Here is a 22139-nt window from a genome sequence, read left to right as displayed (position 1 = left end):
GAAAGACTGAAAAACAAAGAAAACCCCCAACGAACTTGCAGAGGTGGAGGTAACTGGGTTTTTTTGTCCCCAAGGTACATCTCAAATGTAAGGATACTGTTTTAGTAGTAGGGGACAAAAGTAAAATTGCTGGACACTTAAATATCATTATCAAGTATCACAATTTATTTATGAAAGTGAAAACAAATAACAACTAAAGTATATGTGAAATTATGCTGTCTTTTTTCTCTAAATAAAATTCTTAGACAATAGTATTAAAAATTAATCTGTAAGTTTTAAATCTTGTGTCTGTGTTTTGATCCATTTTGACAAACTGGCTGCATAGTGACTATGTAATGCATTATCTGAATATTAAAATATGAATTTAAATTAATTACTTCTGCAGAAATGGCAGATTCTTGGCAGAATCAGGCAGATTTCAATCTTGATAACTGAAATGATCTGTTAAATTCCAGTGCAAGCGTAAAGGGGGGGGGGACGACAATGCAGTCGGCTCCAGCCACACCCAAATGTCTGGATCCTGATTATATTCTCCTTTTGATATTTGTCTCTGCTTGCCCGGCTACCAGTTCGTATAAACTGTGCTCACAGCTGGTATGTAGTTACTTCTCCAACATAGCTGAATACAGAGCTGCAGTATGCTGCAAAATATGAATAAAATTCGTTTTTTGTTATTTGTGATATCTACTTGGATACAGTCACTTTGCAGCTTTCCCCTGTTATTCCTGAGTTGTGTGAAATAATATGGAGTTATTATGTGGTGCTTAAACCTAACAGACTGTGGTTTTGTTCTGTTACAGTGGATGAAAGATATGTGGCGATCGGATCCCTGTTACGCAAGTTACGGTGTAGATGGGTCCACGTGCTCCTTTTTTATTTACCTCAGTGAGGTCAGTAATCTTTTAATCTGCAGAGGGGGAACATCATACTGCCTCCATATTTTTGGTAACTGTTTGCAAACTTTTCGCAAAAGAAATCATAACTTCAGAAAAATTCCTATAAAGAGGAAAAAGCTATTAAAACAGAATTATTATGCAGTGTGTTGCTATTAATCATAAGTCTTCCAGGGATTTCTAGCCTGGAGAATTCTGGTGTTTATAACTGAAGTGATGTAAGCAGCAACTCTCCAGGGAGTCCATACTAGGTATCCTGTTAAACCGAAATACGAAGTTCAGTCATAGAGCCTTGCCTCTGAACACTTCTTTCTGTTGCTTTCTATGTAGCTCCTGAGTAGTAATAGGGAGGCATTTTAGGGGAGGCATTTGGAATGTAAAATTTGGAAAGTGGAGTTAGATGGTACATCCTCCTAAGTAGCAAGGCTGCTTCCTGCTTGGAGGCTGTTTGTGAATTGCAGTTTGTAAGCAGAAAACAAAATAACCTGAAAGTCACATTTTTGAGTGAAGTTGCAGACGTATTGACTAAAGCTTATGGTACCTGTCAGAACCAAAGGCCCAGTTTTGTACGCAAATGAGTAAGGTGCTTGGCCTGCTGGTTTTTGTACAGTCTTCCTGTTTCCTTGTTTGACAAGAACGAATTTTGTTAATCAGTTATTATGAGCTCTACTACTGGCTTGTAGTGTGTGTGCCAAAACAGCCGGGTGTATTTGGTCACTGACCTCTTCTTTCTTATTAGTAAAATTCCGATAACTTACAGCAACTGATCTTGGAAGTGGTCTTGGCATCTGGTGGCTTACTGCTTGTTAAGAACTGCAAGAGCCAATGTGGCTGCAGAAATGCAAACGAATATTAAATTTGTAGTTTCTGCAGGACTGGGGGATGGGGCTGGGTTTTTAAATTATGTGTCTGAGATTAAAACGGTAAGTCTATTATATAAGTAACTCAGTTGTAATGAAAGCACTTTCTGTTAATTTACTCAGTTGACTGTCATTGAACTTCAGGGGGCATTGCTTGAATCAGTAGTAATAGTTAAATGCATATCCAAAACACGTGTCTGAAGAAATAAATAAGGCTGTGTTGAATCATAAATTTGACTCATTCCATTGCTAGTACCAAGGGTTGATTTATTTATGGGCTATAAAGCTAGGAAAGGAAAAGATACAGGATGACTACGTTATTTAGCCTGTTATTTTTCATAGAAACTAGAGATATGGTTTCATAATCATCTTAAGTAGATCTAAGTTTCTACTAAAAGGTTATGTTTTATCATCAGTGGAGTTATGTTCATGCATATATATAGTACTCTGTCAACCAGCAGGTGCTTCACGTTTTTAATGCAGATGTATCTTAAAAATGAAGATACGTGCCAACTGAATATGGGAATCTAATATTCTTAAATGACATTTATTACTTTGTAATTCTGTTAAATCACAGTATTTTCTGTGACAGTCTTCTCTGATCATTAGTTTTGAAAACTCAGTTGATGCGGTTAGTTTTTTGGTAATTGATCTTTCAGCTCATCCTCATGGCAAAATGCAAGCAGATTTACAGAGGCAAAATGGTTGTTTTTTCAAGGGTCTAAGGATTTGAAATTTTTCTTTAAGCAGCAATATTGAATTTGAGCAACTTCTCATTTCGTGATGGAAGAACAGTACAATTAGTTAATGTGTATATTTGGTAACTTCAGGCAAAGGTCTTGTACTTTTTTTTTTTTAAGTGCTTTCCCATGACTGAGTGTAAAACTCATATTGGGTGAGCGTGTTATTAACCTTCAGTTTAAATTTGGCATTCTTAATCCTATGATTAATTCCATGATTAATGTCCAGCAGCAGAGGTTGAAAGCTTAAATGTTTGCAAATGCAAGCATGAAATGAAATTCTAATAACACTACAATGATGTGGATTTATGAGGTGTGCTGGCTGCTAGGGATAACTTGGAAATGCTGTTGTGAGAGTAATTTGTCAAAGTGGACAGTGATGAAGAGTTGACAGTTTATACTATGGTTGCACAGCTGAATGATAAATGTGTCTACAGAGCTCTCAAGTCAAAACTGCTGATTTAAAATATTAAAATGCATATAGGGTACTGGAAGGGTTTTACTGTTAAGATTTTTCTTGTTTACTTTAAGGTTACCGTATAGGAGTAAGACGGTTGTTTACACATGCTCTGTGTGAAAAGGCATTATATGCATCAAATTACGGACAACCTCAGTTTGAAAAGACAGAATATGCATCAAATAGTGCATATGTCTACTTTTGCTCTTAAAATCACCTCTACAATCTAGTGCAACAAGTAACTGTGCTCTTTCATACTCTTTTGGGATCTGCTTTTTTCTCCTGAAGCAGTTCAGTTAGGGTATTCTGTTATGCTCGTCTAGCACTCTTTGTAATACAATTTTAAACTTGTAAACAAAGGGGCCCGAAATACTACATTTTGGTGTGTAATATGGGTCAGAACCACAGAGACACAAAGTAACTTGCCTACAGTTTATGCAAAGGTTTAGAAACAAATCTTGGAATAAACCCCAGTCTTTGGGTGTGTGTCATGTGCCCTTGTTATGTTTCCACCACGTGTGTCTGCAAAATAGAAACGGCGCAGTCAAAATCCAGGCTGCCCCAAGCCTTCTCTTTTGAAAAGCCTGCACGAGTGTATTAGCAGTTCTGCCTCCTCTGGTTCCCGTTGGATGGCACTCCAGCAGGAACACAGCCACAGCTACCTGAACTTCTCCACTTCTCTGCTTCTGTCTTGGCTGCTTGAGCAGAAGGGGAGGGAGTGTATCAGCAGAAGGAAAGCAAGAAGCAGTCCAGCACATTCACGGAATCGTGGAATTTCAGAGTTGCAAGGGACCTCCAGAGATCATCTAGTCCAACTCCCCTGCTTAAAGCAGGATTGCCCACAGCACATTACTCAGGACTGCATCCAGACGGGTCTTGAAAATCTCCAGAGAAGGGGACTCCACACCCTCCCTGGGCAGCCTGTTCCAGTGCTCTGTCACCCTCACTGTAAAGAAGTTTTTTCTCATATTTGATCGGAACTTCCTATGTTCCAGCTTGTGCCCGTTACCCCTCGTCCTGTTACTGGGAACCACTGAAAAGAGTCTGGCTCCATCCTCCTTAAACCCATCCTTTAGATACCTGTAAACATTAATAAGGTCCCCCCTCAGCCTTCTCTTCTCCGGGCTAAAGAGCCCCAGCTCTCTCAGCCTTTCCTCATAGGGACGATGCTCCAGTCCCTCAATCACCTTTGTTGCCCTACACTGGACTCTCTCCAGTAGTTCCCTGTCTCTCTTGAACTGGGGAGCCCAACCATCCCCTAAACAGACTTGCAGATAAAGCTGCAAGAATTTTTGCACTTCTGTCTTGCTGTTTTGCTGCAGGCACTGGATCAATCCTGTTGGATAATATGCAACTGTGTAGTCCTCATAACGCTAATTGAGCTGGAGCCTTTGGAGACTGGAGGAGACACAAATGGCCTGAATAGCAAAACCAGATTTGCATTCTCTTGAATTACAGAGCAAGACAGGGATTAGAAAAATTGAAAAGCAAGTTAACTCTAAGGTTTCTGGATAGCTGGTACTTGTTTCTTTTTAACTGTGATACAAACTTGCCTATTGAGAGGAGTTATTCCTTTTAAACTTAGCATTTAGTTATGAAAAAGTCAGTTGTTTAACACTTGTAATGTCACTGGCACAGTTATAATTTTCACGGATGGCATTGCCTCTGGGGAGAAATGTGAAAAAATTAATTTCTAGACAGTACAAAAATATATTTCACTGCAAAATGTCAGTCTGTAGCTGAAGAATGACGCTTTTAAAAATATCTGCTAGAAAATGAATTTTTCGCACAGTTTCCCAGCTCTACCAAAAAAAAACCAACCCCAAACCAGTGGAGGGGTCTTATCGCTACTTTTCTTTGTCTAGATATGTGCTTTCTTTGAGAGAACTGCCTGCTGCACGGGAGCGGGACTGCTGCTGTGCCTGCTGCTCAGCCAGTAGCTGTGGTGCAAGTTACCACCGCCCAGGGGTCACTACATTGGCACTCACCTGCTGGAGCTGGGCAGGCCTCATTCAAATCCCAGGCTTTGGATCTCCAGCTCGCCTTTCAGGTGCAAGTGTAATTTTTGGTACCCATCTTGGAAGTGGACCCAAGGCTTCAAAAGAATCATAGAATCGTAGAATGGTTTGTGTTGGAAGGGACCTTAAAGATCATGTAGTTCTAATCCCCTGCCCTGGGTAGGGACACCTCCCACTAGACCAGGCTGCTCAAAGCCCCATCCAGCCTGGCCTTGAACACCTCCAGGGATGGGGCAGCCACAGCTTCTCTGGGCAACCTGTGCCAGTGCCTCACCACCCTCACAGTAAAGAATTTCTTCCTGATATCTAATCTAAATCTGCCCTCTTCCAGTTTGAAGCCATTACCCATCACCCTATCAATGAATCAAAAGACTAAAACCGTTTCAAACACCAGTCTTTGAGGTTTCTCTAGCTTGTGCGTGTGCTAGTGTACCACTAGAGAGAAGTCTTGTTTCCAGTCCTTCAGACTTGATGGAAACAGAATGCATGGTTTGGTTGCAGGAGTATTTTTCTTTACAGTGTTAATTTTGTTTTGAGGGATAAAGCAGAAAAATGCAAACTGAAGGTGATTTTGAATGCGGGTTTGTTTCCAGAATGTAAGTTGTAGTCTGAGGCACATTTTAGTGAAAACACCAGGGAATAATAATTATACAGGTTCCTCAGATCCTTGTGGTTTTGCTAGTTTACTGCAGTTTGCTCATGTCTGTGTGGAAGTCCCCTTTCCACAACTTCTGCTGCATGTGTAAGTGAATTTCTGACACTAAGGCAAGTTAATGATTTGCATTTCTTCAGTGTAATGTCACGTCAAAGCACCTTCTTTGAATTCTGTGCAATTACTTAGAAAATTGACAAAAATAGTATTGTTGTCTGAAATGTAAAACAACAAAAGCTCAAACTCATTTAGTCATCTTACATGTGTTCCTAAGGAATTGAAATGCTGATGGTAGTCAGCACTTTGTCCCCAGATCATCCATTATTGTATTGTCCTGGATTTGGGCGATTTGGGCTCAGTTATCTTTTCTACTTCTGTTACTTTAAACTGGGATTGGTCTTTTTCTATCTTGTTGGAAAAAGCGTAGATGCCAGTGTAAGAGAGGAATCAAATTTAGTGCACGTTACTGAAGTTAAGTAAGAGACCATTTGTTGATTGATGGTTATGTATAAAATGTCACGTTGCAGTGTCACTGGGGCTGCAGGTACCAAACACCTTATGTTTGAGATTGCCTTTGGAAATGCTCCTCCATTTCACTAAGCAGGCAGACAGTCATCTTGCACACTGCAGATTTTGTAGCACCTTCAAAATGACTACTTACCACTGAGGAAATGCTAAATAAAATATAGGTATTACAGCTTCTAGAGGAGTTGAGAAAGTCACCTTCCCAGTGGGAGCAGTTCTTTCGCATCAAATTCTCAAATGGATTTTCTAAGTGAACATTAGGAGTTCTCTTCTCTGCCTGCCTTCATAGTACCTAATAAATTTAAAGATGCACCTTCTTCCACCATATGCAGCACTGCTTGTTTTGTTTTGGGTTTTTTTTTTTGTTGTTTCCCACTCTGGGACTGGCCTAACAGCAGCACTTCACCATGGACAGAAGTACACCGAGCAATAATGCTGTTCCCCTGATACACAAAGAAAGGTGCTTTGGTTTCCCCATAGATGGGCTGCACCTGCCCTTCAGAAGAGTCCAAAACGAAGATTATCCCAGGTGTTTAGAGAGAGTACCCTTCAGCTTCTGCTGTATTAAACTCCCACTATGACTCTTCAAAAGCTTAAAGGACTTCCTGAAATTTTGGATGTGGAGAGCTGCTGGCAGAGTATACTGTCATTCCGTTTGGAGGATGCTCAGACTACCTCAGTGCTGCAGTTTGCCAGGTTCTTATAACTGTGCTTGAAGTACTTGCTCTTAATACGTGTGAGTGCTGCAACCTTCACTTCCCTTCTGTGTCACTCTCTTTCTGAGGAAGAGTTACTGAACAGATACCTGCAAAGCTTCTATAAAACACACTCTTCTGCTTTCTTAGGTTTGGTTGGTTGGTTTTTTTCGTGTTAACTCACTTACCATTAAGCTACATAAAGTTAACGTTACTGTGAGAGTTGACTGTCTCTTATAAGGGACCAGAGAAACTCCTGACTTCAGTTTAAGCAGAATCTAGGCATTCACACCCCAAAGCAGTCTGGAACACTGACTTCTCACTAATGTCTGGAATCATGAAGCACTTGTTTTGAACTTCTAAACTACCATGCAGCCTAACCCTATGGAGCTAGCTATATATACTCTAGACACTGCTGTCTCCTGCAGTTCGAAACCAAGTAGGGAACACTTGACTTCTCAGGTGGACCTAGTTTCTTGAGCATGATCAAAGACTACCTAATGCAATTGATTAGTATTGAGTTCAAAACTAGGTACAGGAAGCACAGCTGGCCTTATTCAAAAATATGATGGTACGAAGATAAATATAGTGTGTTCTAAATAATAGCTTAGCGTTTATATCACGTATCCAAAAAATGGTCGGTCTTCAAATCTGCAGTTGTTGCTTCCCAACAATCTTCAACTGCTAATCTGTAGTCTAATATCACATCCTTCCTCTTAAATCATGAGCATGACAGTGTAACGGTTGCTATGGAGAGAATAAGCTGGAGAAAGAACTGATGCTAACCCAGCGAGAAGAAGGTTTTCCTGAAAAGGGGGAAGAATCCTGGTTCCTTCTTGGTAAACAACTTCAGTGTTTTGTCTTAAATGACCAAATGAAATGCATAAACAAGTTGAAGAGCAGGATCTAAATGAACACCACTGCTCTCCTTCCACTTGCCTCAGACTTAGGGCTTGTTGCTTGGGCGTATTCTGTACCTAAACAAATGCAAAGCTGAAGTACTTGTGTACTTCTGGTGGAGATTTCATCTAGACCCACTTTAGTGTTATCATAATCCTTTCTGTCATCATTGCCAATGACAGGGAAAAGGTGGGTATGCATGGAGCAATACCAGATTTCTAACTGTGTACTGCAGCCTTAGCACATGCTATATTATATTCCTGTTTATAATCATATACATACACATCTATACACACATTTATATGTATACACACACACATTTGTATGTATACACATACACACTTCTTTTCCCATTGTATATGTTATTTAATCACAAATATTCCTAGCCCAGGACAAGCTACGTTTTAATGGTGTTGCATTTACTGCAGACTTTGTTATGAACAACCAAAGCAGGTTTTTTGACCCTCGTCCCCCTGTCGCCCTGTTCTGTGTTAGGAGCTTCCAGAAAATGTGTTGCAAAATGAAGTCCCTAATTCTTCTCGCCACGTTTCCTGCTCTATCTCTGCCTCGTCCCTGTTAGTTTCATTGAAAGCTGATAGGCTTTCTTTAGGCAATTTGGGAGCAAGGGCAGAAAAGCAAATTCCAGGCACCACGTGTTTACACAGACTGTTCACTGTTCGTGCTTATTTGTCACACAAGACGAAGGAGGTTGAAGGTGTCAAGTCAATCTGAGCAGTGTTAGACATTCCTTACCTTTCTTTCTCCCACATCTATGGCTGGAAGTTAGTACTCACTGAAGTAAAACCTGACTTCTACTTATCTCACATCAATAAGTCTGAGAAAAATGTATTAAGTTTTCACTGGTATTTCTTGGAAAAAGATAATTTCATGAGCGTCCTCCTGGATTTTTCAATAACTATAGCACCCACCTTTGTTTTCTCTTGGCAGTGGTTAATAGTCTGAATCTGAGAATAGCTGCAGAACTTGTTCAGAAATGATGAGTACAACTAGAGTTGCTATTGTGGGCCATATTTGGGTCATGCAAGGCCACCAGGAAAATTACTTCACCACGTAGGTTTCATATTTAGTTATAGGCATCCTTGTGGTGTTCCGTATTGGAAACCTTGAAGTGATTAGCTGAAGTGGCAGTACTTAGTTCTTAAAAAAAACCCACCAGCCCACTTCCTAGCTCATCTGAAGCTCTCATGAAACTGTAGATCCTGCCAAGAGCTGCAATTAGAAGTAGTTCCTAGGCTTAGAGGTGAGAGATTGCATGTTCTGGTCAGGGAGCGCTTAAGTGCTCAGTTTGAATTGCATTCTGGTGCACTGGGCAAGAGAGGAAGGCCAAGTCATGGAAGAGCAAGGGGAAGAGCAGAAAGTGGTTGTGTTGAAAAAGGCCAACAATATGGTTATTTAAATTAATTGCAACAGAAGTAGTATGATACTGTGTACCATTACATGTGGCTAAATCAAGAGGAACACAAAGTTCATTTTGCCGCTTGTCTGGGTTGGTGCGAATGGTTACTTTTAATTCTGACATGAATTATTGAGTGCTATTTTTTACAGGATTTTTAAGCAGTCTTTACTGAGGCTTTGTACCGTTAGAGACCTTAATTTTACATAGTGCAATGCAAAAATACAGTTAACTGGAAGCTTTTTACTTGAAATACATATAAAAATGCAGTTGCTGTGGTTTTGAGGAAAGCAGCAATAAAATTTAGTAGCCTGCTAAATATCTTGTATAAGTAACGTCGAATCAGCAGGCTTTTTAATTCTGTAGTAGAAGTCAATGGTATCATCTCCTTTTCCAACAGTTCTACAAAGGCTGTTTCTCAAGTCTTGGCTATCTCGTGTAGTTGTGTCTCCCTTTCACCAAAGCGTATATAGACTGTTGGTCATCTCTTATTCTCACTGAACAGGGAAGCAAGACCCAGAGATGGAGAGAAATCTCTCTGTTCCCTCTGAAAACCTTGTTTTTGTTGGAATTGTGATATTTCTTGAGTACTAGACACCTCTAAATACAGAAGTTACAACTTGTGTAGGCTTCCCTGCTGTGGTTTTTCACTTCTGCTTTCTTTGCTCTGTATCTACCTGACAATATCTACTGTAATCTCAAAGTGTCTTCTGGTGCATGAGCTTCGGTGTCGAGTGTTTGCATGTTCTGCCCTCTGCCATCACTCTAATCGTATTCTGATTTTCCTCTCAATTTCTCTTGGAACTATGACTTATTAATTCCAGTTGATTCTTTAATTATCTGCAAAATTATCTCATGTTCTGAACAACAGAATTTGTGTTAGCATTTTGGCTGGTTTTGCTATCATATTGTTTCCAGCTTAGGGGCATGTATACCCCTGATCTTTTTTGCCCAAGAATACCTGAAATTCACTGTTAAAGTAATCTTCATTTGGCTGGTCTGTCAGACAGTATTTTGCCTCTCGATCCTCACTTTCCCTTGTGTCAATACGTTAAATTAATAAGGTTTTTTTCCTTCTTTCCCCTTCCCATGGTATGTCTGACTCGTTTGCTTCATCTTTGTTTTCTTGGTGTTCTTAGTAATTATTATCCCCCCTTCTAACAGCTCTTGTGAGCCACAGTTCTTGTGGCTCATAAAAATAGCACAATTCCTTCGTTTTTCTATAAGACAATGCCGATGCATTCTTCGCAGTGCATTTATTGGTCCTGAAAATAACAAAATAACTGGAATACTTTGAAGAGTATGTGTTTAAAAATCCTCTGGTCCGTTAAGTTGGTCTTTCCAATGAAAAGAGGAATTGCTTGAATATCAATAGGGAAAAATGCGCACTCTGCGTACGCTGGTATTAATTTGAGTCTATTCCCTAGGTGTTTACTTGTGATTAGAATTACTATAATTTAATTTAGACTAGAAGGAATATTTCTAAAAGCAGAAAAGAGCTATATTTGTTTTTCAGTCAGCAAGGCGTGCAGCTGACTGTCCTTGGCAGCTCTGAAAAATCTTCAGTTCCTTTAGGATGCCTGATGGTGTGATGTGAAATACAGGAATCCAGAAAAGGGGCGCATACAGTAGTCCTTGAAATGTCATATCTTAATTTAGATCCGTTTTAATGCTAGGAATAATTCAAAATCATTTATACTATTAAAAAAAAAAAAAAAAGATTGTGTATGATTTGTAATATGGAGTTTGCAACTCTTTTCAACCCGTGTTTCCACAACTTATGTTAGTAAACGTTAGGATTGTTAATTGCTCCCATTTCTAGTATGTTTCCGGAGTTGGAGACCACTCTTTTCAAACCAAATGTTTTCAAATGAGGTTGATCAAGTCACTGCTTTCAAATGTTGTATTAAATATATTGAGTAGATTAAGTCATAGCATTCAAATTAATGCTTTTATATAATTTGTCTGAGGAACATAAGCTTGATGCATTTCTTCTCTTTAATGAGGTTATGATGTCTATTAATTTATTTTCACGTGATTGGTCTTCTAGGCAATCATTTGGTATGATCCTAAGCTTTTAATCTCTAATGCTTCAGGCTTACTGCAGCATGATTAAGCTAAAATTGTGTTTTGACAGGTCTGTGACTGGAGGAACCATAAGAGCAACTCCGACTTCTAATTTGGCTTCTAATTCTCTGGGAGCTGGGAACTTAATCAGTAGTGATGGGATATCTTAACCGGCCTATAAATTTTTGCATTTCTCCCTTTTCACAGTACAGTTATGTTTCTGTTTACATGGGTTTGCCTCCAACAGTGAGATTCCTTTTTCCCCAAAGCAATTTCTTAAGGCACATGAATAATAAAGATTCTGCAGGACAAGCAAGATCCCTAGGGAAAGCACAGGGAGCGTTCAGTGACTTGCATCCATTTCCTGTTTCTTCCCTCACTACCAGCTGTTGTACTTTTTTTTTTTTTCCCCTAGTAGACAGTAGTGGAAGTATTGCATTTGCACTGATGATGTTTCTCTATGAATTACAGGTATTAGTACTTATGGATGTTGTTAGTTATACCCTTCAAATAGGACAGTTTTGGTTTTAGTCTTCTTCCAACTTTTTGTCTAGATTGCTACAAGGTAGAGCTTTGATCAGGGTTTTATCAGACTTTGCCTTTTTATAAAGATATTCTAGGGAGATGGGAAATGTTCCAAAATACATATTTTTTTTTTTTTTTTTTAAGGTCTAGAAACATAAAAAACTTAGTGCTTTTTCAAAACATTTAGGTACTGCTCAGAGAAACAGTATTTAGTGCATTCAACAGCTGACTCTGTCTTGGAAGGGTTTTACCTCCTGTATTCATTATCCTGAATGAATATCTAAATGTCACTTTTGGTTGCAAATTTGCAAGGTTAAAATAGTATAGAATTGCAAAAAGTCTTCTTAAGCTTTTCTTGCAAAAAGCAGTTTTACCTTGCAGTGACTTACTGATCAGCTGATGCCTTACTTAAGCCTTAGAAAGGTGTAATATAAAGGCGGTAAGAGACTTTGGTAGACCAGCTGGAATTAGAATAGAATGTTTTATTTTCATGTGGTGGTTTTACAGGTTGAAAACTGGTGTCCTCGTTTACCTTGGAGAGCAAAGAATCCTAATGAAGAAACCGATCAAAAAACAGTGGTAAGAACAAGATTAAAATACGAGAAATAATTCAGTAATTGGGATTCACGCAAAAGATCCTAGAATCCTGCGCCACATAAATGCTAATAAGACTAGAATTTACCATTTTTATTCCTCAGCTCCTCAAAACTGAAGGGGAACATCCTTGACTATATATTTATATATATATATGTAGCTCATCATGTATTTTCTCCAGTTGGTATACTGCACTGCAGTCCTGGTGGTAGATTTCCATGAAAAACATTTTTGTGTTTAAATCTATGAAATATTGTACACAGATACTGAGGAAAAATTATAAATCCACGCACTGTTCACTAATGTTAAGTGACCGTATGTGAAAGTGTTCATTTTTATCATCCCATAAATCTGGGCCTTATATAGAAAAATGCCTTAATGGAAGGGCCTTATATACATTTCGATTTTCTAGTAACATTTTGACTACTCCTAATTTTTTTCCTTTAAAAACTCTACAGCATGCAGAGTTGTTTCTAAACTGTTATAGCCTAATTGTATAGCACTTAAGTATTTTTTAAGATAATTGCTGGGCTGTATATGAACATTGCTTACATAATTTTGATATAGGCTGTCTTATTTTGTAAAACCAATTGTTCTTATATCGGTCTAGCTTTAAAATTAGTATTTCCTTTAAAATTTATACTCTAGTAACATTTTTCCCTTCATGGTATAATAGGAGAATTCCTTGTATTTGGAAGATTCATGATGTACATCAATCTTCAGCGTACTGTTCTGATCTTATATTGTGTTTTAGAGATAATTTAACCTCATTTTGAAGCATATGAACAAAACCAAACCTTGTACTGCAGGACTAAATACATTGTGAAACATTGCAAACATATTCTGGGGCTACCAAATACTATTAATAAAAATAACAGTAATTTATGTGGCTTAGAAGTGTCTATTTAAAGATACCTTAAATGTTTGAACTAAAATCTCGACTTAAGCATTAGGAGTGTGGGTTTCTTTGCTTTTTTTAATGAGGAATGTAAAGCACAGAGCTCACATTTGAGAAGTTTTTTCACTTCTGGAAAGTACACTATCTGAAGAATAACTAATGTTTTGGGGTTTGTTTAATGCTATAATTGAAGGCTGAAATTCGTATCAACTTTGATAATCTCTACAAAATGATGTCACGACATGAGGAATTCAGGTGGATGATGTTACGCATCAGACGAATGGCTGATACCTGGATTGAAGCAATTAAATCACTTGCAGAAAAACAAAATTTGGAGAAGAGAAAAAGAAAAAAGGTAAATTAAAACATTTTTCATTCCTGCCACTTGCAGTCATATAGGTTCTTTTAAGCTTCCCTTTTCAGAAGTAACTTCAGAGTGGAAATACCAAATATGTCTAAAAGGCTTGTGTTTTATACTTGTGCCTCTTTTCAAGAAGTGTTTCACTGTTTGAAATTACTGTTACGATGTGTCTTTGCTTTACAAATAGTTTTACATATTTGCCATAAGTCAACCTTTGGGTAAGTTTTCTAACCTCTTTAATTTTGGATAAAATAAAGAATATGTAGAAGTTTCTAGATGGAGAAACTGTGAATTTACTGCAAGCTGATGACACTGAAGTGTTTTACATCGTTGTAGAAAACAACAATTGTACATCGTCTTTGTCCAAAATTGAGACTTTCAGTGGTGCATTTCTGTTTTGGATTTGAGTAGACTTGAAGTTAACTTTGGATTGGATCAGTTTAAGTCTCCGGTAATGTGTTCAGTGTAAACACCGTGAGATTCTTGAAGTGAAAAGTTCTGTTTTATCTGATTTTTTTTTTTTTTTTTTTTAAATTACCTCAACTAGTTAAGATAAAGCCAAAAGTTATAAACACAACACTGGGTTTCCCCTCCTGCCTTGTTCTTACTGGAGCCAGTCCTGGCACAGTCATGTTTCTACCCTCTCTTAGCCTGGCTGGCTGCAGCTCAGCGCCTTGCTTGAGGTTCTCAATCCTCACGTGAGGTCTAGGCTCCGTGCTGCAGCTCTAATGTCTGTCACATACCACACTCCTGGGGTAGGCTCCCCCTCTGTCAAGGAGCAAGCCCTCTCTTTCAGGCAGCCCTCCAGCCTGTTTTATTAAAGAAACATAGCAACTGAGAATACGTGAACTCAAGAACAAACAGAAGCGGTGCTGTCCTGCACAGGCAGTTTCGTTGGGATGCTCTGGGGCTTATTCTTTGCTTTTAAAAGTCCTTTGAGGTTGCTCTGTAAAAGATATGATGATTTCATTTTAATATGTCCGGTTCGGTTCTGGGAGCTGCAAGAGATTAGAACAAAATGGTTTTTTGAATACTCTTCTTTATAAAGAGTGAGGGGGAAAAGGTTTTTGGTGTTTGGGAGTTATTATATTTGACAATCGTATGTGTCACAGTCCAGGTATGTAGTAAAGTGTTTGGAACTCCTGTGCTTCATTAGAAAGGCAAGCACGGATTTCAAGGAACTACAGAGAAAGCTCTCTCCATTGGCAAGGGAGAGGAGAGGTTCAGAAAGCATCCTGCTACTCTTAAGCAGTCTTCCCAAATTCTTAATGTTCACAACAGTATATCCTTCCTTAACTATACTGTCTTACATAAGCAAGTATATCCTACTTGGGAATATACGTGGTTATTCAATCAAAATGAGTTAACAACTTTCTGTGCAGAATTACAGATTATTTTGTCAATAATGCCGATTTTGGGTGTTTGTTTAATTACTGATCTGGTGGCCGATAATAGTTCAAAACAATGCAGTAACATTCTTATAATTACTGTTCTAGAGATCCATTGCAAAATTAAGTTATTGGGGTGGGAGTAATGGATTTTTTTTGTTGATTTTTTTGGCCAAAGTTGTAGTTTAATAGAAAGAAAAAATGCTGTGAGATATAATAGTTGCATGTTTAATGTTGATAACTCTAACATATGACTTTCCTTTCCAGATTCTTGTTCATCTGGGGCTTTTGACAAAAGAATCTGGATTCAAAATTGCAGAAAATGCGTTTAGCGGTGGCCCACTTGGTGAATTAGTCCAGTGGAGTGATTTAATTACATCTCTCTACTTACTGGGCCATGACATCAGGATTTCAGCTTCACTGGCAGAGCTCAAGGAGTAAGGAGATTACTTTCACTTTTGAAACTGGAATAAAAAAAATGAATTGTAAACTCTTGAAGCTTCTATTAACAGTATATAATTTCTTGAAGCATAAAATGAAAGTGATAATTCACCCAAACAGACGATAAGATTATTTTCATGAGCTAAGTATATGTGCTATGAAAAGGATAATGTGTTTTCATTGTAGCTTCAGGCTCCCGAGACTTCATAAATGAATGTTGTAAAATTCAAACTAAGCAGCTTATTCTTTAACATTCCAGGTGCTTTAACCACCTGCAATAGGAAATGTTAGAGACTATGTCCTCTTCTTCAGTTTCTGCTATTCTTCACTCAGTGTCTCATTTTAAAATGAAGGTTTAAATCCTTCAAACACGTTACTTTTGATATAGTTAATTGCTTCTGTTAGGTCATATTGCTGCCTCACTCATCTTTGTCTTGCTTTGCCGTACTAGTTCAGCATTAGGCATAAAACACCACTTTTAAGCTTGAGCACATACACTTTTTCCGCAGCTTTCACTTTTTTATAACAAACATGACAGCATCATTTCATAGAGGGCTCTTATATTATAAAGCTGTCAATAGAAGTCAGAAATTATTTCAAATAATTTCAGAGCACACTATTTTTAAACATTCCAACCATATTACTCCCCTGTCTAAACTAGATGAGGTTTCTAGTGAAAATGAGCTCTTTACTGATGTATAAACAGTTCTTTGATAAATGCTGAGCATCTTTAGCAGTTGAATGTTCTCACGTGGTTCCTGATTTGGAAAAAATTAGAGGAAGGCGCTTTTGTAAAGGGGAATACTTGGTATAAATAGTATTACAGCATCTATTCAAGGTATTTGGAAAGTAATGTTTTTCCATATTCCTTCTTTCTTTGTTTAGGATTATGAAGAAAGTTGTTGGTAACAGATCTGGCTGCCCCACCCAGGGGGATAAAGTTGTAGAACTCATTTACATTGATATTGTGGGACTCACTCAGTTTAAGAAAACCCTTGGTCCATCATGGGTGCATTACCAGTAAGTGTAACACGTATTTGACCTCTTAACTGCTTTGTTAAAGAGCTTTTGTTGAATAACATATGTCAAAATACTGAGGTAGGTACATCCATGTGAATTTGAATTTATTTAAAACTAAAAATGTGGTTCTCTGTTGTCTTTCACTCTTAGGAATAAAAGGGCTATTACCTGTTTGTTGCATACCATCTTTATCCCACACAGCAAGTTTGGGATTCTTGGATTCAGACATTTTTAATCTTACTGAATTATCTTATCTTGTTGAGTCATCATCTTTGCCTTTCTTTCCCTCCCTTCTCTACCTTTCTCCTCATCCCCACACTTTGTTCTGTAAATTAGTAGATGAGTTGAGAGATAATTGGATTTTGTTGTATAGTTGGAATACCAAAGGCATGTTTTGTTTGTTAGTGTTTGTAGCCATACTGGATTGATGATTGTGGAGATTTATCTATTTTAATTCTATTACCCAACAACCACAGTGCAATTTTTTCTGTTCCATCCCTTAAAATGCTGGGCAGAGAGTTGTCTTCAGGGGTAGGTCTAAAGAATGAATCTGGTAACTGTAGTTGTTGTTACTTCTGTAATCTATAAACATCTTTCCATTAGAAATGGAAGATGGTAGTGTCAAGAAATTAATTTATACAGCCTTCTTAGTGTCTGCAGTTCTAGAACCGCATTTCTCTTTGTCAATAACTTTAAATCAGCAAGCCTCGCGTGTGTTGTACGAATACATAGCAGCATGAAATAAAACCAAATCTCAATTACTGACTTTGATTTTTCTATACCTAATCGAATTAGCTGTGTTTCATGATCCATAAAGTTCAGTAAATCCTACTTGAAGGAAGGTATTGAAAGGCGTTCACTGCAGGCAGAAAAATTGTTTTCTTTCTACCTCAGGATTTTCTAGAGCATTGGATCTTTTCAGCGTAATTTTAAATGAAAGTACTGTGATCAATGTTGCAGATTAGATTATTCTTACTCTCTTTTTTGAAGCAGAGGAGTAAACGGATATTCTGGTTTTTAGGAGCCTGCTAATAAAGATAATCCCATTTTCCACTGAGCTACAGTTGGTTGTGTGCCTGCCAGATGTAATTGTCACCAGGCGATCACCTACATACAGTATTGTGGTCAGGATATAAAACCATACTTATAAATTTAAAATGTTTCTTCCCTTTTGCTTTCAGTTTCCCACTTGGTATATTCTGTAATGAAGATATGGAAATACACCATGACATTCAGATTATTAGATTAGCTCTTCAATTTTTCTTGCTTATTTCATGAATCATTAAATCATAAATTGTCAATCTGTTTTTCATTGATTCCTAATTTGTCATAATGACCAACTTTTTCTGGTTTAGGAGAGCAGAATTAAAATTAACTCTAAATAAATACCTTAGGATAGTATAGGAGTTTTTGTTAGGCTTTTGAAGAAGAAAAAAATTACTTAATGCCTCTCTTCTGCAACACTGCATTTTATGGGATGGAAGGGGACCTCATCTAGTCCATACCCTTGCTGAAAAGTAGATTGGATGTATTTGTCCTTCTTGACAGATCTTTGCTTAATCTTTTACTGGAGACTCCAAAAGATGCCCCAGCTGTTATTTTATATTGTTACAGTTTTCTTTAAAATGTTTTTCTTGGCCCAATTTCTTGCAACCTGCCCGTCGTTACTGCTTATTCTATTATGGTTCTGGGGAATAAATTACTTCCTTCCCCTCTCTGCCAGCTTCTAGAACATCTTATATACTGATTTTCCTTCAGTTTGCTTTTCTTCAAAAGAAATTTAGAGGTTTGGATCATTCCTTATAATTCAGGTTTTATAGATCTTTCATCAAGCTTATTGCGTTTGTTGGGAATCTCTCTAATAATTTCTTCAAGTTCAGTGTACAAAATGGGGTCCAGAGTCTAGCAGAGACTACCAGAATTGATTAGAGTAGAATAATTAATTCATAGCTTCGTGCAGGCTATGTCCTATTTGAGAATCCTCTTGCAATCTTTTTTTTTTTCTCTCAACATCATGAGTTACCTCATAAATTTTGTTATTAAAATATTTTTAAGTTAAAACTAGTAAGTCCAGTGTAAGCATAATTACACATCTTTGTGTAATTCATTCCAGTAAAATAAACATTATCACAAATAAAGCTGTCTTACAACCCTTGTTCTTTACAAACTTCACTTTCTCACTCAGTTGTATTTATTGTCAGTAGGAATAATTCTTTGTCTTGAAAGAAGCGTTTTGTTTTATGCTATATATTTTTTCAGCAGACATGCTGGTCGGCTCAGTCTGGTTTATGCAGACCAGACTCAAATACAAATAAAAACTTGTGTAGTCACTTCAGATTGGAATAGAGTGGTAGAATACACTCATGCCTTCAGAACAGTCTCTTGATAAGAGTGTCCTTCATCATCTTTGTGAGTGAACCTGGCCCCTGAGGACGTGTTTGGTAATTGCAAATCAGGTTTCTAGAACTGCTAGCTCAAAAGAATGGCCCTGCTGCTCTGAGGGGTGAGTGTTTCTGAACAACTCAAATACTGTTTTGTACGTCTGAGATCTCTAGCACCAATGACTTTTGGTAGTTCATGCTTTACCTGTGCTATAATTGATGCTGTAAATAGCCACGAGTACAGCAAAACAGATCTCATTTTTGAGTGCACCTTATTCAGGCAGAAGAATGCCGGAATGTGCTGTATTTTTCAGTTCCGAAGTCTGGATATTTGAGTGCAGTTTATGTGCAACGAAGCAACATAAAAATTAGTAGCTTAATATAGTTAGAGGAGTGCAGCTCGTTGCCTTTCTTAGCACCTCCATCCTCCATACGGCATATAAGAATCTGGTATTTTTTTCATTTTTCTACAGTCTCTCTGGCAATGACTCATTCCCATATGCCAGAAATCCAGCTGGCTTTAATCTTGAAATAAATTAACATGACAGCTATCCTGAAAAATGAGCAACATTCCTGCTTCTTACATGTTCTCTAGAATACATCTGTTTTAGGAGGCTTATTTTCTGACTAAGTTTTTACATTTTAAATGCAAGTACTGAGTGGCCTGAAAGTAAATGTGTGTGTCTGCAAGGGTTTCTCCAGGCAGATATGACCTGTTCATCATCTGAGCTGGCTGGACATGAGCCGAAACAGTCGGGAATCTGTGTATCTGTGCTGGCACATTGCTGTGCCTGAGCTCAGCACACCTACAGAGCTTCCAAACCAGAACTGGTTGGGTTTTGACCAGCTTGTTTGACCTGCTGGACAGCATTGCTTGTGTAGACCAAGATGAAGTATATGTCAGTAGAGTAATATTATAACCTCAATTATGCCCAATATTTAAGGAAAACCAGGTGCTTTAAAAATGGTCTTAATCCTGGGTTACTTTTGTTTAAGTCTTTATTATGAGCCCCAAAATTGTCACTTCTAATATCTTAGAAAACTGCAATATGGATGTTTCTGTAAGTAGTTTGCTATCCACCAATCCTCTTTTTAATTAGTCATTGAATAGACAAATCAGTCTGACACCAATTCCAAGGCATGTTGTAATTCTCTGCAACTTCCTGCTAAAGCTAGGTGACGCTTTCGGAGGGAGGAGGAAACAGAGTGAATAACTAAAGTTGAAATCACACTAAATTAACATTTTTATTTGAAATGTATCCCTGCTTTAAAAAAAAAAATACTGTTTTGCCATTTTCAATATAATTAGTTCACTTTAGAAATGCTAAAACATTATACATAGGATCAAAATGTTGTTCTAAAATAGTTCAATTGAAAGAAATTTAAATCGCAAAGTGAAACAAATGGTGAGCGTTTGATCCTCTCATACCATTTCTGCACACACGTGCACTTTCTCCTGTGATCTTTTTCTTTTTTCCAACTTACTTTATGCCTGAATCCTATAAATATTTTTTGTTTTCCCTGCTTCCTGGTTTAGCTTAGTTTCCGTTGCATCACGTTTCCTGTCCTACTGCTTCAGAGACCCTGTGTATTGGACATAGTTACACATGTCCCTCTCAACAATGGGTGCTACATACCTTACGTCTGAATCCAGGAAAAAGAGAAGAAACAAAGCCCTTTGAGCTGATCACATGCGCTGCCGTGCTCCTTACATATATAATTTGCCAAACTCCAGTAATGTTGCAGTTTTTCAGTAGCTTTCACTCATTTTTCATTCCCCTGTACTCAAGTACCTGCCCAAAAGCTGTATATTTGATAAGGATTTTGTTTTAAGACCTGCCAAGAAATAAGAGGGCTTTTATTACTGAATGATTCATCAGTGCAGAAGTTGTTTTGGTCCTGCTGGAGTGTTTTGTATGATGCAGGGATAATTGCCACTGTTGTAAAATATTTTCATTGAGAACAGTTGACATAAAACAGGGCACAGAAACTGATCTGTCAGCTTTGTTGTTTGGTGAATCATAATGTGTTGTATATTTTGACTTTCTTTTTGCTTGAAAGGTCTCTGTGAAGATTAAAATAAAAATAAATTTGCTCTATTTGTACTTTCAAACACAAAGGTGGCATTTCATATGAGAGTTTAAAAGTTGCTAGGGTTTTTTCTGTTTCCCAATTTAATAGGTACTTTAGAGAAAGGAGCAACATATAAGAAATATGTAAATGTATTTTTGGGACTAAATTCTTTCATCTTTTAAAACCGAAAATTAGTTGGAGCTAAGTTCTCTTGCCTTTTGGGGGCTAAATTCTTTCACGTTTTAAAGCCAAAATCCTAGTGTTTTACTGAACAGAACATATATGGGCTTGGAGCACGAGAGATGTTGAAGACTGAGAAATATAGCCATTTTTAATAGTAACTTTTGCAGCTACCTCCCTTCTCTGCCACCCGTGAGGTTGTGTCTCTTCCTTAGCACGTACAAGCCCAGCGATATGATGGGCAGTGATAAGAGTTCATGTCTTTATAACATAGTGGCCCATGATGTAGGAACACGTCCTATGTAAGTCTTTTCTGAAAATGTTGTTTGTGGAGGGCTGAAGAATGGTGTTGGGTCAGCAGCTGTGGAGCCTTATAACCCAGTTCATTTGGAGTAGAGCAATGGTTGGTGTGACAGCTGGAAAGCTCCTGTCCAAGCCATGCCAAAGGTTTGGCAGGCTGCATTTTGGAAACATAACTTCTAGAATGCGTGTACTAGAATGTGTGCTGCCTTATTCCTACTGAGACTTTTTGTGCCTCTTGTGTACTATGGCCCTTTTTCGAAAGGAGCCACTCATAAATGAAGTAGTTTTTTTCCCAAGGAATTAACAGGAGTTTAAATAAAGGACTGAGTGTGATTCTGACATCCCAGACCCTTTGTAATCCAATGCCAAGGTTTCTTTCAGTTGTAGACTGGTTGTTGCAGACATTTGACTTTTGCATTGCTTCTTCAGAAGTCTGTGACAAAATGTTTCATAAACAAATAAATGGTCTGTCTGACTGCGAGCATTCAGCAAATTAACTGTCTTCAGTGCTCCAGTAGGTCTAATTGACCCAAAAGTCAGAACCTGGAGACTAAATACAATTGTCTAAAGACAAAGTGCTATTCTGCTCTGATCTTTTTGGCATGTGGCCCTTGGCTGTTGCATTTGATTTTGTGGTAATGGGTGAGAACATTAGAAAATAGATGAAGAATCCTCTCTTCTTCTGCCTAAATTCGGCTTCAGAGCCCCAGGAATGTAGGTGACCACAGTAGCATTCCCAGAAACTCTAGTTGGA

General features: G+C 37.9%; 1 protein-coding gene across 3 annotated transcripts in view; it reads left to right on the top strand.

The window, feature by feature from the left end:
* Positions 1–22139, top strand: part of MGAT5 (alpha-1,6-mannosylglycoprotein 6-beta-N-acetylglucosaminyltransferase) — a 135345-nt gene that overhangs the window by 68519 nt on the left and 44687 nt on the right. For all 3 annotated transcript variants that reach the window (XM_063340803.1, XM_063340804.1, XM_063340805.1), the window contains exons 5-9: positions 801–890; positions 12254–12325; positions 13432–13593; positions 15255–15424; positions 16314–16448. In XM_063340803.1, the coding sequence (XP_063196873.1) occupies positions 801–890; positions 12254–12325; positions 13432–13593; positions 15255–15424; positions 16314–16448 (629 nt within the window). The remainder of the gene's footprint in view (positions 1–800; positions 891–12253; positions 12326–13431; positions 13594–15254; positions 15425–16313; positions 16449–22139) is intronic.

The sequence above is a fragment of the Chroicocephalus ridibundus genome, chromosome 7, assembly GCF_963924245.1.
Source record: "Chroicocephalus ridibundus chromosome 7, bChrRid1.1, whole genome shotgun sequence".
Taxonomy (NCBI): domain Eukaryota; kingdom Metazoa; phylum Chordata; class Aves; order Charadriiformes; family Laridae; genus Chroicocephalus; species Chroicocephalus ridibundus.
Note: the sequence above shows the minus strand (reverse complement) of the source record. Positions and strands in the feature narration are given on the sequence as shown.